Source organism: Bos indicus x Bos taurus, chromosome 3 (genome assembly GCF_003369695.1).
Source record: "Bos indicus x Bos taurus breed Angus x Brahman F1 hybrid chromosome 3, Bos_hybrid_MaternalHap_v2.0, whole genome shotgun sequence".
In the NCBI taxonomy this organism is placed as follows: Eukaryota; Metazoa; Chordata; class Mammalia; order Artiodactyla; family Bovidae; genus Bos; species Bos indicus x Bos taurus.
Window position 1 is genome coordinate 15,414,228 of NC_040078.1, and position 14,645 is coordinate 15,428,872.

The window sequence follows — 14,645 nt, forward strand, 5'->3', positions numbered from 1 at the left end:
CACACGCATTCCAACCATACCCCCAGGTCTCAGCCTGCCACACCTTCCTAGGCTCCAGTGTCTGCTCCTCAGCACCCTCCTCCACATCCTGAGTAAACTGTGTCCCCAAGTAACCTCTTGAGTGTGATCGTTAAACCTCTCTGAGCCTCATTATCCTCCATGGAATAGGGGTAATAATCTTTCTCTCAATATGGCTGTGGTAGGAGAAAACTCGTTAGAAACAGGGAAAGCTGTGCTCATACAAAAACAGTGGCCCAGTCCCACCAGGAGTTTTGGCTTTTACCTGGATCCCTTCTCTCCATTCCTCTCAAGCCTCCATTAATTCCCCAGTTCCTCCACCTTTGGGAAAGTAGAAATTAATAAGAGGGGTCTACTTCTGACAGTATGCTCCCTTTTGGAAGCAGACCATGAAAGCTGGAAGAGCCCTGAGAAAGTGTCCTGGCTAAGCTCCTGGTCTTACAAATCAGCTTACAGCTCTGAGAAATTAAGCAGTTTGCCCAAGGCGGTCACATAGCCAGGGACAGTGAAAAGCACAGCCTGGGCCTCTCTAGTCCCCTTGTGATGCTCTTTCAACTTTCCCGTCGTGGCGCTTGGTCTTGCCCACCCTGAGCCCCGTATTATAAAGCCTGACCCGGTCCCTGAAAAGACAGTAATGGCCCTTAGAGCTCGCTCTCTGATCCCATCTTCCACCCCAGCCCCCCACTGGTCTCATCTTTGAGGGCTGCATCTGTTATTTCCTACTCTCCTTTCCCTTGCATGTGTCAACAGCCTGTTCATCTCTCCCTCCCTGCCCAGCAGGCAGAAGGCATTGCAGCTCCAGATGTCTCGACAGTGGCCTAGTTGAATCTCTAGCCTACTGCATCACAGCAACATGTCTGTGTCTCCTCCACGAGACTACATGTCCCTTGAAGCCCTGGGTCACCTGCGTCTGGTTTGCCATACACTTGGTACTCAATAAATGTGTGTGGCACTGAATTGATTGAACCTCTCTCGCTGGCAGTCACCCTACCCAAACCACCTACCTCTTTTCGAAGGTGGGTGATGATCCTGTGTGGTACTGAGATGACCTCTCCATGACTGGTCCGAAGGGCAGGCAGAGTTCCTGACATTGAGAAAGAAGTTCCAGCAGACCCTTAGCCACCTATCCACACATAGCCACAACACACCCTTGTCTGTCTCCTGCACTTCCCCTTGTACACGCCCTTCCTCACCCCCCAGGAACACTGGGTACCTGAAGGACTCCGCCAGGGGTTGGTGATCTTGTGCACCTTGAGTGGGGCACCAGTAAATCTGGCATAGGTCTGCAGGGAAGGAAGCAGAAGGCAGAGAGGCCAAGGACATGGCCCACACAGGGGAATCAAGACAAGAAATAACATTTATTGAATACCCTCTGTGCTATGCTCTACACTGAGGGATTGCTTCACACAAAAAAGGTAGACGTTATTGTTCCCATTTTACAACGGACAAACACAGGCCTTAGAGACCTTATAGACATGTCCCTGATTACAAATCAGCCAGGAAAACCCTTCCCTCTTATATCCTCTCCTTCCATCTACCTGGTGAACATCTAGCCTCACTTGGAAGCACTGGCCATTCCTTCTTGGGCAGTCTGTTTGGTCTGTTCCCACTTTAGCATCTGAACATTTTATTACACTTGTTTGCTGACGTTTCTAACTTTATGTAAACAATTCCAAGGGAGCGACCAAATGCTATTCATCTTTGCATGCCCATGTTTGGTATCTGGAAGAGGCCTAATACAATGAAATGAGTAGAGTGAAAATGAAAGAGTGAGTGAATGAGTTAACTAGTTTGACTCCAAAGCTCTTTCTACAGAGCCTTAGCTGTGGGTGGGCCTTTTGGTTCAATAAACAATAACCTCAGTAAATGCCGTTGAGTGAGGAGGAGGAAGGGGAGACTGAGGAGCAGGTAGTAATGCCAAGCTGGAGAACCTTGAGATCATCCAGCCTTTGTAAAGCTCCGGATGAAGAAACGGGGCCCAGAGGGAAGAGACCGCCCCAAGGTCACACAGCCAGTAAATGGATGTTTAAGAACTAAAATTCATCTTCTGAACCCCCGACCAGGCCTCTTTCCATTGCTAAACAAAACCTAGGCTACCAAGGCACCGAACAGAGTTCATACCGGCTAGGCACGCTCTTGGATTGCCTCAGTTTACCCCACTGTGCCCGTACTGAGGCGCCCTGGCAAAATTCGGATGACCGGCTAGTCCGGCCCCCTCCCCAGTCCTCCAGGGCGCAGCTGAGAGCGCCGGCGCCACCCCTCACCAGCACGGCCAGGCTGTCCAGGTCCACTGACGGCAGCCCCCAGCCCCCTGACCAGCAGAACAGCTCCATGGGCGCCGCCATCTTGCCTGCCCTCTGTCCCGGAAGCACCTCCCCCTGCGCTTCAGCCCTCCTCTGTGTGGATCCGCCCCCCTCCCTTTCGGCAGATCGCGCTCGGGACCCAGGGGAGGCTGTCAGGAGGGCGCGGCTTGTCCAGGCCCGAGAGGCGGCCTGAAAACGGCGTGGGGCGGAGCCGAGGGCTTCTGGGCAGGGCGGCCGCCGCCTGATCCAGAGGTGCCTCCCGAAGGGGGGATGGATCCTCAGCCCTGCGCGCCTTGGAGAATCAGGGAGCCCCGATGGAGGGGAGCCCTGAACACCCGAGGACGCGGTGGGAGCAAGAGAAGGGGATTTTGTGCTCCATGACGGGTTCTGGGGGCCCTCACAAATCTGCAAGACGTCTGGGCTGCTCTGGGGCCCCTCAGGGCTCGGCCCCGAGCGGGGGCTGCGGGGGGGTCCCCCGAGCCGCATGTTTTCCACAGCGCGTTATGTTTGGAACCAGCCCCGCGCCTCTTGTTGCCATGGAAACAAAACAGGGGCGGTGGCGGCGGCCGGAGCGAGGCTGGGCTGGGGCCTGTGTGTGTGGGGGGAGGGGAGGTGGGGCTCGCGGACTGTTGCCTTGGTAACGGGAACCGAGGCGCCCCTCCGCCTCATCCGGGTCACGGCCTGTCCGCCAGTACCCCCCAGTGTTCCCAGTCTAGCCCCCGGTCCCTGGCCGGTCCTCTGGCCTACTCCTGTCCTTGGTATCCCTTTCCTCTTTACTGATTTCTTCACTCCAGCCTCACTGACCAGTGTTTTAGGCTCTCCCTCCAGTTCCCACCGGACGCTTCCAGATTCCAAGTTTTCCTAGGAGTGAGGGGGCAAGGAAGGCACAACCACAAGTCATGGGACACCCCCCCAACCCCCCATCCTGATGAAGAGCACTTGCTGTATCCGAGCAGCAAACTTCATTCCATACGGACATCCCCTGGGCACTATAGCAAGCTAGTTTCGGCCACTCCCTTGGAATTCTCTCATGCCAGCTGTGGAATAATGCCCACTGTCTGGCACTACCCCTGCCAAGGGTTCCTGCCTTCTCCAACTGTGGCTTCCAGAAAACAGTAGCATTCGGTAGCAGCCCCCAACAGCGAGATGCCTGGTGATGCGGAGAAAGGGAGGCACCTGGGGGAGAGCACCATTAGGAAGAGGCAGGAGGTTAGGAGGCCTCCAGGACTCTTCCCCAGTGTCCCTGGTTCCCGGGGCTGGGGATGTCTCCAGGGTGATTGGCAGCTCTTTGTTTCAGCCCCCCCTCACCGCCTGCCGGGCACCCCCCCTTCAACTCCCCCTTCCAGTCCCTCCGCCCCCCGCTCCTGCTCTCCGCCTAGCCTTTTCCCCTCCCAGCCGCCTGCCTGCCAGGGGTAGTGAGCCGGCTGAGCGGCATGGAGACACAGGAACTTCGGGGGGCCCTGGCTCTTCTCCTCCTTTGCACTTTCGTATCTGCCAGTCAGGACCTGCAGGGTAAGCCTGTACCAATCCTCTTAGCCCCTTCTCTGCCTCCTCCCCATTTGTCCCCAGCCGACTAGCAGGGAACATATGGGCCAAAGGAGAGGAGAGAATTCTGAAATTGAATCGGAGGGAAGAGTTGATGAAATTATGGCCCCGTGGGGGAGGAGTTGACACTGGAAGGTGGTGGATGAGTGGGAGCTGGCCAGGGTCAGCATGAGGCCAGGGCAGAGGACTCAGGGGCTGGATGCTAGCTAGGGTTGCCTGGCTGGGTTGGTGTCTGAGCATCCCCAGGCACCCCAGGGTCTGGGAGAGCAGCTCAAAGGTGGGCTTCTTCCATCCCTGGGTTCCTGGCTGCCTAAGAACAGGATGGGGGTGGGGAGCAAGAGGTCTGGGCTCTCCTGGAGGTCTGGTGGTGGGATGGGCCTGTGGGTGTGGGAGAGGTAGTTGGAGCAGATGACACAGGCACAGATTCTTTACTGGCTGGAAGGGAAACCACAGATTGGCCAGGACACAGGAGGCAGAGGAGCTGGGTCCTACGTTCCTGTGGGAGAAAGCCAGACAGTAGGAGGGTCACAGCCTTCAGTGGGCAGCTGTTCTCATCTAGACCGAGTGCGCCGAACCCCCAGCATGGGAGGAGGGGCACTAAGAGTGTGGGATGAGCCAAACCCAGCGGTGCAAAGAGAAACTGCCTTCCCGTTTCTGTGCTGTGGGCACCAGGTGCTTCTACTGGAGATCAGCAGTGACTCCTTTGCGCCACCTGGTGGGAGCATCTCAAGTTTGTGGGGTTCTGTTTCTGTATTTTCAAGTGAGCCTCAGGCCTGCTGGTTCCCAGAGTGCCAGTAAGGGAGGCCCAATGCCTTGTCCTCTGATAGCAACAAGGGTTGGATTTCAAGGGGTAGTGAACACTATGGGGTGGGGATAACGGATGCCCCACCCCTGAAGGCTCAGAGGAGAGGGCGGGCCTTAGCATTTAACAGAGGTCTGACCTTGATCATCCCTGCCTGGCCAGTGATCGACCTGCTGACAGTGGGCGAGTCCCGGCAGATGATAGCTGTGGTGGAGAAGATCCGGACAGCCCTGCTCACCACTGGGGACATCTATCTCTTGTCCACCTTCCGCCTGCCCCCCAAGCAGGGTGGTGTCCTCTTTGGCCTCTACTCTCGCCACGACAACACACGATGGCTGGAGGCCTCTGTCGTCGGCAAGATCAACAAAGGTGACTAGTGGGCATCTCCTTTCCTGCAGTGGTGACCCCTTTGAGCATTCTTCCTCATCCCCATTCTCAGAGCCCTCTTTATTCTCCTTGGGCTCCACCGGGGGCTGAGGACCCGTCAGGCTACATCCAGGCACCAGGGGCACCTGATGCTTAGGAGGTGCCTCGGGAGGCCAGGCACCCAAGAAACAGGGTGAGGCATCTGTGGGTGTGGGGAGTTGGATGTGGGATGTCTGGGGGGAGGGGAGGCTTGTCTCTGTGCCCCAGCAGTGGTATAGAGGTCTCTTAGATCCCTGGAACAGTTCAGGGGGTACGGAACCAGTTGCCATCCTAGCAGGGGATAGAGTGGCCTCATGTAATCAGATGGCATGATAGAGTGGTAATGGATAGATAGGTCGATCTGTTAACACTGAAGGATGGAGGACAGAGTGATCTGATGACACTGAAGACTAAGAAAATCCTAGTCTTTGAATCAGTTTGAAAAACATTTTTCATGTACCTGTTATGTACAAGGTATTGAGAGATACATAGCTGAGTAAGCACTGACAGCCCTAGAGATGTGGTATTCAGAAGAACTGATCCAAGGCTCAGCTAGGAGACAGGGGATGGGGGACAGTGGCATACTGACCTCCCCTTCTGGGCAGTGCTGGTGCGGTACCAGCGGGAGGATGGCAAGGTGCATGCAGTGAACCTCCAGCAAGCAGGCCTGGCTGACGGGCGCACACACACGGCTCTCCTGCGACTCCGAGGTCCATCCAAACCCAGCCCTGCCCTGCAGCTCTATGTGGACTGCAAACTGGGCGACCAGCATGCTGGACTTCCGGCACTGGCCCCCATTCCTCCAGCAGAGGTCAATGGGCTGGAGATTAGGACTGGACAGAAGGCTTATTTGAGGATGCAGGTGAGCAGAAAAGGAAGACCCTCTGAGTGTCGGTGAACAGTTTGCACCGGTGGGAGGAGGAAGTTGGTAGGTCCTCCCCCATGACAATGTTTCTCTCCCCCCACAGGGCTTTGTGGAATCCATGAAGATGATTCTGGGCGGGTCCATGGCCCGGGTTGGAGCCCTGAGTGAGTGTCCATTCCAGGGAGACGAGTCCATCCACAGTGCAGGTAACACATGCTTCTGTGAGCGGGCATCCCGGGTCCCAGTCCTGCCATCTTTGATACTTTCCATCCTCTTGACCTCTCTTCCCCTTAACACCAGTTCTTTCGGCTCACCTATTCCTCATCTATCCCTGGGGCTTCTTGACTCCGTTACCCCAAATCTCCTTCACCTCTGACTCTATGATCTCCAAATAACACATTCCCAGGAGGCACGGCTCAACAAAATCTCCGTTAAGGTCCTCCTGCCTATCAGGGTGGCCAGGAAAATAGAAGGATCCAAAAAAAAAAAAAAGAAAAGTATAACTCTGAAGACCTTTGAGTGGGGGAAAGGAAGGTAGTGGCTTGGTCTTTCTCGGTTGACTAAGCTAAAGGACTTTTTTAGTTCCCACTGACATCTGTCACCTACCAGCAGTTTCCCTAAGCATTTCTCATCTGCCTGGTCTCTCTGACAAGGGTACTCAGAGGTTCTTAAGTAAATAAAATGTCCACTTCTCCCAGATCTTTCAAAGAGCTCTTGTGGCAGAAGCTCGAGGGAGGAAATGGAATGTATTGGGGCCCTGGCCCTGCGTCAGGTCACCTCTCGCTTGGACCCTTTCTGCCACAGCCATGCCTGGGAGCAGGAGGATCTGGGTCTTGACTGTGTGGCAGCTCCCTTAGAGGGACCCTCATCCAGTGAAAGGAGCTGGTGGGGCTGGCCCATCACCACTGCCCTCCTGCCATTCATACCTCATCTTTATTTCAAGGCACCAGCCCCTTTCTCCTTCCTTCTCCTCAACCAGCCAGGCCCCTCCTCACACCTCCACCCTCTGTGTTTTCTTGTCCTCTCTAGTGACCAACGCACTCCACTCCATCCTAGGTGAGTAGGCCATGCCAAAATGAAGGGGCATGCGGGTGCGGAGGAGATACAGCAGCCTGAAATGAAGTCCTCTTCAGCCAGGAATGGAGTGGGATTTAAAGGTGGGGGGTGGGCAACGGTGGCAGCACCCGGCTTATTACCCAGAGAGGGGTCAGGGCTAGTGCCCCAGTTCTGAGCCTCTCTGCACCCTGGACCCTGACAGGGGAGCAGACCAAGGCCTTGGTCACCCAGCTCACCCTCTTCAACCAGATCCTGGTGGAACTGCGGGATGACATCCGAGACCAGGTTTGTTGGGCAGGCGGGTAGCACTGATTCTGGGTAGGGTGGCAGGTGCCAAGAGCTGATTCCTCCTCATCCTTCTGTCTACCAGGTGAAAGAAATGTCCCTGATCCGAAACACCATCATGGAGTGTCAGGTGTGCGGTGAGTGGGAGAGTAGGGGAGGGCTCCACATGGCATCAGTGTGCTCCCCACCCCCGGGGCTTTAGCCTCCACTTCTGGTGAACAAAATGGTGACCTCTGGGTGGCTTTGACTGTGTCCAAACCCACCCCCCAGGCTTCCATGAACAGCGTTCCCACTGCAGCCCCAACCCCTGCTTCCGAGGCGTGGACTGCATGGAAGTGTACGAGTACCCCGGCTACCGCTGTGGGCCCTGCCCTCCTGGCCTGCAGGGCAATGGCACCCACTGCACAGACATCAATGAGGTGAAGAGGGCCCTTTCTGGAAGAGCATAGAAAGCTGGGGTGAGGGAGTTTATCAGCGGCCCAAGAAGGTGGGGTGAATGTTGGTCAGAAGCAGAGGAACCTGGGGTTGGAGACCAAAAGACAGGTGAGAAGGGAAGGAGACAGGTCTGGGACAAAGACAACAAGGTCATGCAGGGAAGAAGCCAGGAGCTTGGCAGGGGCATTGTGAGAGGGCCGGCCAGAGGAAGCCCACAGGAGGCCAGGGTGGGATCAGAGTGCCATGAAGTTGGGGGAGGGGAGGCCTGCAAACAGGGAGACCGGAGCAGTGGTCCTGGGATCACAGGCGGGGACCTGACCCCTTCCTTCTCATCTGACCCCCAGTGTGCTCACGCGGACCCTTGCTTCCCGGGCTCCAGCTGCATCAACACCATGCCTGGCTTCCACTGTGAGGCCTGTCCCCGAGGCTACAAAGGCACACGGGTGTCTGGTGTGGGCATTGACTACGCCCGGGCCAGCAAACAGGTCAGGGTGGGCAGAGTATGTAGACAAGAGATCTGGGCCTTGCAGGGATGAGCACTTCAGGGTTGGATGTCGAGCCCTTGGGATAAACGGGATGAGGCTCCTGGCTTACCTGCTAGCTTTGCCTTGGTTTTGGGTCTGGGCTTCATGTCTGTGTTCACAGATAAGGCCATACAAGTGCTCTCTTCTATACCTGAGGAGACCCAGAGTAAGTCTGGTTCTACCCCAAGTCTGCTCCTTCAGGTCTGCAACGATGTTGATGAATGCAATGATGGTAACAATGGTGGCTGTGACCCAAACTCCATCTGCACCAATACTGTGGTGAGCTGAACACTCTGCATGCATGGGTAGGGGGAGAGTGCAACCCCCTCCTCAGATTTCCTGCTCCCCTCCTCCTTTTCTATCCAGGATGTTATGCATGGTAGGTGTTCCACATGGACTGGTTTGGAATTCTGATTCTGCCTCTTACTAGCCTTTAGCAAGTTATTTACCTTTACTGAGTTTCCACATCCTCCCTTGGAAAATGGGGCTCTTATTCTCCTTGAAAGGTTGACAGGAGAACTAAAGGGGATAAGTGATAGACCGGGCCTGTCATCTGTGAGGGTTCCTCCTGTGTGCCTCGAGGGACGGGGATACTGTTGGTCGTGGTGGGCTGACCCTCCTTCCTGAGACACTGCCTCGCTCCCTCCTCCTAGGGCTCGTTCAAGTGTGGTCCATGTCGCTTGGGCTTTGTGGGTAACCAGAGCCAGGGCTGCTTCCCGGCCCGGACCTGCCACAGCCCGGCCCACAGCCCTTGCCACGCCCACGCTCACTGTCTCTTTGAACGCAACGGTGCAGTGTCCTGTGCGGTGAGCCAGGCCTAGGGTTCAGAAGAAACGGGATCTGGGGAAAGGGGTTGGGCTAAGGGCCACGTCTAGGGACTGGTATGGGGGCTTGCGTGGGAACGGGAGGTGGGCCTGGACCCAGAAACTGGTGGGCCTGAAGAAGGTGGGGTGTGGGGAGCCAACCCAGACCACTACCTCCCACCCTTTGTGTCGCCCCAGTGTAACGTGGGCTGGGCCGGGAATGGGAACGTGTGTGGGCCCGACACGGACATCGATGGCTACCCGGACCAGGCACTGCCCTGCATGGACAACAACAAACACTGCAAGCAGGTACAAGGGGCAGGCGAGCGCGCGCAGGGCAGGGCGCCCCGGGCCGGCACAGAACGGGACTCTTCCATCCATTTCCTCTCCCTGACCTTTAGGACAACTGCCTTCTGACACCCAACTCTGGGCAGGAAGATGCTGATAACGACGGCGTGGGGGACCAGTGCGACGATGATGCCGACGGGGATGGCATCAAGAACGTTGAGGTGGTGCCTAGACGTCCTGCCCCTTCCAGCTCCTCGGCAACTGTTGCCTTATCCCACAACCCCGTCCCCCTTGGCCACTGGCAGCTCCCAAGGAAGGGTCCCAGAGCTCCACATTAGGGAGGCATAAGCCTGGTACCCAGAATGACGTGGACTACATGGGAAGTTGGGTGGGTGGGACTGCGCCACAGCGGTGGACCATCACAGGAGTGGGACCGTAGACAGGGTGCAGGGACAAGGACGGGGCAAGGTGGCCTGATTCTCTGCCTCCCACCCCAGGACAACTGCCGGCTGTTCCCCAACAAGGACCAGCAAAACTCAGATACAGATTCGTTTGGTGATGCCTGTGACAACTGCCCCAACGTCCCCAACAATGACCAGAAAGACACAGACGGCAACGGGGAAGGGGATGCCTGTGACAACGACGTAGATGGCGACGGTGCAGGCCTGGGGCTGGGGGCGTGGCTGGGAACCCCGTGAAGAGTCCGGATAGGGCAGCAATGAAGCGGGCAGGCTGAGGATTCTGGAAGGGTGATGCTTGGGGGAAGTCAGACTGGGTGAGAGGTTACCTGTGGCCGATGTCAGTGGGCACGTGAAGGAGGCTGTGGGGTTAGGCCAGGAGTGGGCAAAAGGATGAGACGAGCTCCAGGCAGATTTCCTGACTGTCCTCTGGGTGGGAGACAAAGCTCAGGACTTTCACCAACCGAGAAGCCAAGAGTGTGACTATGTTCTAGTGGTAACCCCGTGTGACCCCCCATTATACTTCCAGGCATCCCCAATGGACTGGACAACTGCCCTAAAGTCCCCAACCCGCTGCAGACAGACAGGGATGAGGACGGGGTGGGAGATGCTTGCGACAGCTGCCCTGAAATGAGCAATCCCACCCAGGTATAGGGGAATGGAGAGGGCAGGGAAGGGGTGGGTGACTGGTGGATGAAGCCCAGCCCTTTGGACGGGAAGTGGTCAGGTCACCCTTTTTCGAATTCTGAAAGGGAGATGGTGAGAGAAGGTCCCTCTCTCTCAGACAGATGCAGACAGTGACCTAGTGGGAGATGCCTGTGACACCAATGAAGACAGGTAGGGTTTGGGCCAAGAGATGGAAATTTAGGGGAAACCTTGCCTTCCTCTAGCATGTTCTCAATCCCCTCTAGGGTCCAACTTTAACTCTCCACTACTGTTGAGCAGGAGGCGATGCCCATAGTCTACCTCCCATTCCTACTGCTGAACCTCCACCTCATCGGGCTGACTGCAAGGGTTCTGGCCGAATGGAGGGTATACCCCAGAGAGATTCCTAAGCAGAAGAGTGGGGAAGGACGCGGTACCTTTAAAAGCCTTTATTTGGTGCCTGTTCTTCTGGACAGTGATGGGGATGGACATCAGGACACCAAGGACAACTGTCCACAGCTGCCCAACAGCTCCCAGCTGGACTCAGATAACGACGGACTTGGAGATGAGTGTGATGGGGACGATGACAATGACGGGGTTCCAGATTACGTGCCTCCTGGTCCTGATAACTGTCGCCTCGTACCCAATCCCAATCAGAAGGACTCAGATGGTAAGGCTGGGGTCGCCAGAGGACTGGACTGCTGTGGGGTTTGTTCAGAGAGAGGTGGCAAACCTTGCTGGGGAGAGAGGTTGACACCTTGAGGCCTGAGGTGGTAGTGCTGGCTCTGGCAGTGGCCAGGGCCTCCCTGAGCACCTGGCTTCATCCTGCCCAGGCGATGGCGTTGGTGATGTGTGTGAGGATGACTTTGACAATGATGCAGTGGTCGACCCCCTGGATGTGTGTCCTGAAAGTGCAGAGGTAACCCTCACAGATTTTCGTGCCTATCAGACCGTGGTCCTGGATCCTGAAGGTGATGCTCAGATTGACCCCAACTGGGTCGTGCTCAACCAGGTACTGGGGCAGTGAGCTGGGTGGGTGCTGTCAGACCTGACTAGTAGGCAGAGCCTAGGGAGGGCAGCACACTGGAACCAGGGCTTTTGTCTTTACTGCACACCACCAGGGCATGGAAATTGTTCAGACCATGAACAGTGACCCCGGCCTGGCAGTTGGTATGTAAGGAGCACCCAATTCAGCAATTTCAATAATTTCCCAATGGAGGGGTCCTCCAGGCAGAGGATGGGCCACTGCCTTCCCACGGGGCATTCCATCCCACCCCCACCCCACAATGGGAGTTAGCAGCTTTGCTACCCCTGCTCCTGATCCCACCTCCCCTCCCACCCACCTCCAGGATATACAGCCTTCAACGGTGTGGACTTTGAAGGCACCTTCCATGTGAACACTGTGACGGACGATGACTACGCAGGCTTTCTCTTCAGTTATCAGGACAGCGGCCGCTTCTACGTGGTCATGTGGAAGCAGACAGAGCAGACCTACTGGCAGGCCACGCCTTTCCGGGCTGTTGCCCAGCCGGGGCTACAGCTCAAGGTCCCACAGCTGCCCAGACTCCCTCGTCCAGGGCCCCTTCCCAAGGCCTCCCCCACCAACCCTGGGGCCTCCCCCACCGCCTGAGCAGGGGGAAGCCTCTTATCCAGACATCTGGCCTGGAGGTGGGCTCCCTGGGGCTCCAGAATATTCTCCTGACTCCCTGTTCCACCTGCACCTACCAACCTGTTGTCTTCCCTTCCTCTGGTACTACGGTTGACCCACTGTCTTTGCTGATGCCCCGTAGGCAGTGACATCAGTGTCTGGCCCAGGTGAGCACCTCAGGAACGCCTTGTGGCATACAGGCAATACTCCTGATCAGGTACGACTGCTGTGGACTGATCCACGAAATGTGGGCTGGCGTGACAAGACCTCCTACCGCTGGCAGCTGCTGCACCGGCCTCAAGTGGGCTATATTCGGTGAGGGGAGGGGCTGAGCCCTCCCAAGAGACCCCAGGCCCAGCCTTTCCTTCCTCTCCAGCTGGGATTCACCAGTGACTTCTCCTCTACTCACTGCTGTGGTGCCATGGGCCTGGACTGGAACCACTTCTCTCTACCTCCCCTCTTACCACAGACTAGCTGCCCTGGCCCTTCTTGCTTGTTAACATCAGGCAGCCTGGGCTCTGGTGCTGCTGAGGACCTATAAACAATGTTAGGCAAGTCCTTCTTTTGCCGTGCTCCATTTCCCTCTCTGTAAAATGAGGGTGTATCTGGGAGCCTCCAAAGCCCAGGCCAGTCTGTGGAGAGGCACATCAATCCACCTCATCACTGGTCCAGCCCAGAACCTGCCTCATCAGAGTCTGACTGGAAGGGATCATCATTTACAGAAGAGCCAACAGAAGCCCAGACTCCGCACTGCATCTCTTAGTAGCCAGGCTGAGGCCTCTCAGTTCAGCTCTGGGTCCACAACTTTGCATTTCCTAGTTGGTGGGGATGACAGGGAAGGGAGGGGAAATGGCCCAGAGCCCAGAGTGCAGGAACTTGGGTTGGTTCCCCTTTAAGGTGCCTGGGGCTGCGGGGCGCCAGGGCAGAGGATGGTGGGGGTGGACTAGAGCCTGGGAAGCGGGTGACTTCACCCCCCAGCCCATTGTACTCATCGTCATGGCAACCCAATCCTCGCTAGGAATGCGGCTGGTGCTTTGAGATGCAAAGGGGGCTGGACAAAGAGCCAGGGGCCCCAGGCCTGAGAAAAGCACCCCTCCTTCCCCCCTTTCCTTCCTCCCTTTTCCCCACCTCCCTCCTCTCTCAGGCCCGGTGAGCCCTAGGGGGGTTGGGGATGAACAGGGCTGGGTCATGGTGGCACAGTGCCCACTGGCACCTAGCACCAATGGACACTCCTATCCTGGACAGGGTGAAGCTTTATGAGGGTCCCCAGCTAGTGGCCGATTCTGGGGTGATCATTGACACATCCATGCGAGGGGGGCGTCTTGGTGTATTCTGCTTCTCCCAAGAAAACATCATTTGGTCCAATCTCCAGTATCGATGCAATGGTGAGGCTCTAGACGGAGAACAGCCTGACCTCTTGTGCCCTCATGGGAGAGTCACATCTTCTGACTTTAATCATATCTCCTTTCTCAGACACAGTGCCCGAGGACTTTGAGCCATTCCGGAGGCAGCTGCTTCAGGGAAGAGTGTGAAGAGGTGGCCACTGTATTCAGGATCCTGATTTTAGACCCTCGGGCCTTGGGGTCTATCCTGGAGTCTAATTTACAGCCCCTCAGCTAAACACCGACCCTCCTCTGGCACCCACCACGAGTTCAGCCCCAGAGGGGTGGTGACCCCACTGTTCAGGAGATGGGAAGTTTTCAAGGGGGTATTTCTCAGGCACTAACCCCAGGAAAGATAACAGCACATTGCCATAAAGTTTCAGTTCTTTTCTAAGCCAGTGCAGTTACTTATTTTAGGGATTTTCCGGGGCAGGGAGAGGACTAGTAGAATGTAAGTTAGAGATCTAGAGGGAGTTTGGTGAGGAAGGTGTGGACGGGGACTAGATGGAGGACGGGGGTTAGGTGAAGGATGGGGTGCTGGTCGGAGGATGGCTAAAGTCCTCCCAGCCCCACTTACTCACGGTGGCAGCGGCGACACTCCAGTCTAAGAGCAGCCGGGATCGACAGCCAGGAGGGCTGGGGCTGCCCCGTTCGGGGTGAGGGGGAGGCCGGGGGGCCGAGGGGGCCGGAGGCCGGGACGAGTGCAATATTGGCAGGGGAAAGAACAACACTGCACCGCGTCCCGTCCCTCCCGCCCGCCCGGGGCCCGGAATCCCGCTCTCCACCGCTGGAAGCCGGACCAGCCCGAGAACCCAGGACGCGCTGAGGAGTTGGGTTCACCTTGGAGGCCAGAGAGACTTGGCGCCCAGAAGAGGGTGAAGGGGGTGGTAAGGGGAGGGAGAAGGGGAGACCGCGATATCCCGGAAGGCCGCTTTCCGACGCCCGGGCGTTGCGCGCGCTTGCTCTTTAAATACTCAGACTGCTAGGCGCGGAGCCGTCGCCATGGTGACGCGTGTCCCAGCAACCGAACTGAATGGCCATTGCCTGGCAACGCCCGGGGTTGAAGTTTTGGGGCCGCCCACCTAGATACTCGCGCTTTCTCTAGCCTGCGGGGGCGGGGCGGGGGGTGCTTCCCCGCCTCTTCTGCCAGCTCCCCGGCGCGATGACGTAACGCCCCCAGCCC

The 14,645-nt window shown here is 56.9% G+C and overlaps 3 protein-coding genes across 3 annotated transcripts in view; 2 read left to right on the forward strand and 1 right to left on the reverse strand.

Annotated features, from left to right (window-relative positions):
• The window catches only part of GBA (glucosylceramidase beta), a 22,508-nt gene extending 21,533 nt beyond the window's left edge, over positions 1-975 (forward strand). Inside the window, exon 12 of the transcript XR_003509314.1 lies at positions 799-975. The gene's annotated coding sequence lies outside the window, so the exon portion shown is untranslated. The remainder of the gene's footprint in view (positions 1-798) is intronic.
• MTX1 (metaxin 1) overlaps positions 1-2,822 on the reverse strand; it is a 4,998-nt gene extending 2,176 nt beyond the window's left edge. The window contains exons 1-3 of the mRNA XM_027531276.1: positions 2,283-2,822; positions 1,232-1,301; positions 1,023-1,102 (exon numbers count right to left, since the gene is read on the reverse strand). Of these exons, the coding sequence (XP_027387077.1) occupies positions 1,023-1,102; positions 1,232-1,301; positions 2,283-2,807 (675 nt within the window). The 5' untranslated portion in view covers positions 2,808-2,822. The remainder of the gene's footprint in view (positions 1-1,022; positions 1,103-1,231; positions 1,302-2,282) is intronic.
• On the forward strand, positions 2,445-13,856 carry THBS3 (thrombospondin 3). The gene is made up of 23 exons (XM_027531214.1): positions 2,445-3,833; positions 4,831-5,037; positions 5,679-5,935; positions 6,042-6,144; positions 6,968-6,994; positions 7,197-7,279; positions 7,365-7,416; positions 7,550-7,698; positions 8,059-8,199; positions 8,440-8,517; positions 8,892-9,044; positions 9,240-9,350; positions 9,443-9,550; positions 9,827-9,986; positions 10,317-10,435; positions 10,572-10,624; positions 10,909-11,102; positions 11,266-11,444; positions 11,554-11,602; positions 11,782-11,978; positions 12,223-12,395; positions 13,326-13,465; positions 13,554-13,856. The coding sequence occupies exons 1-23, from the start codon at positions 3,755-3,757 to the stop codon at positions 13,610-13,612; spliced, it is 2,871 nt and encodes a 956-aa protein (XP_027387015.1). The 5' UTR covers positions 2,445-3,754; the 3' UTR covers positions 13,613-13,856.
• The last annotated feature ends 789 nt before the right edge of the window (positions 13,857-14,645 follow it).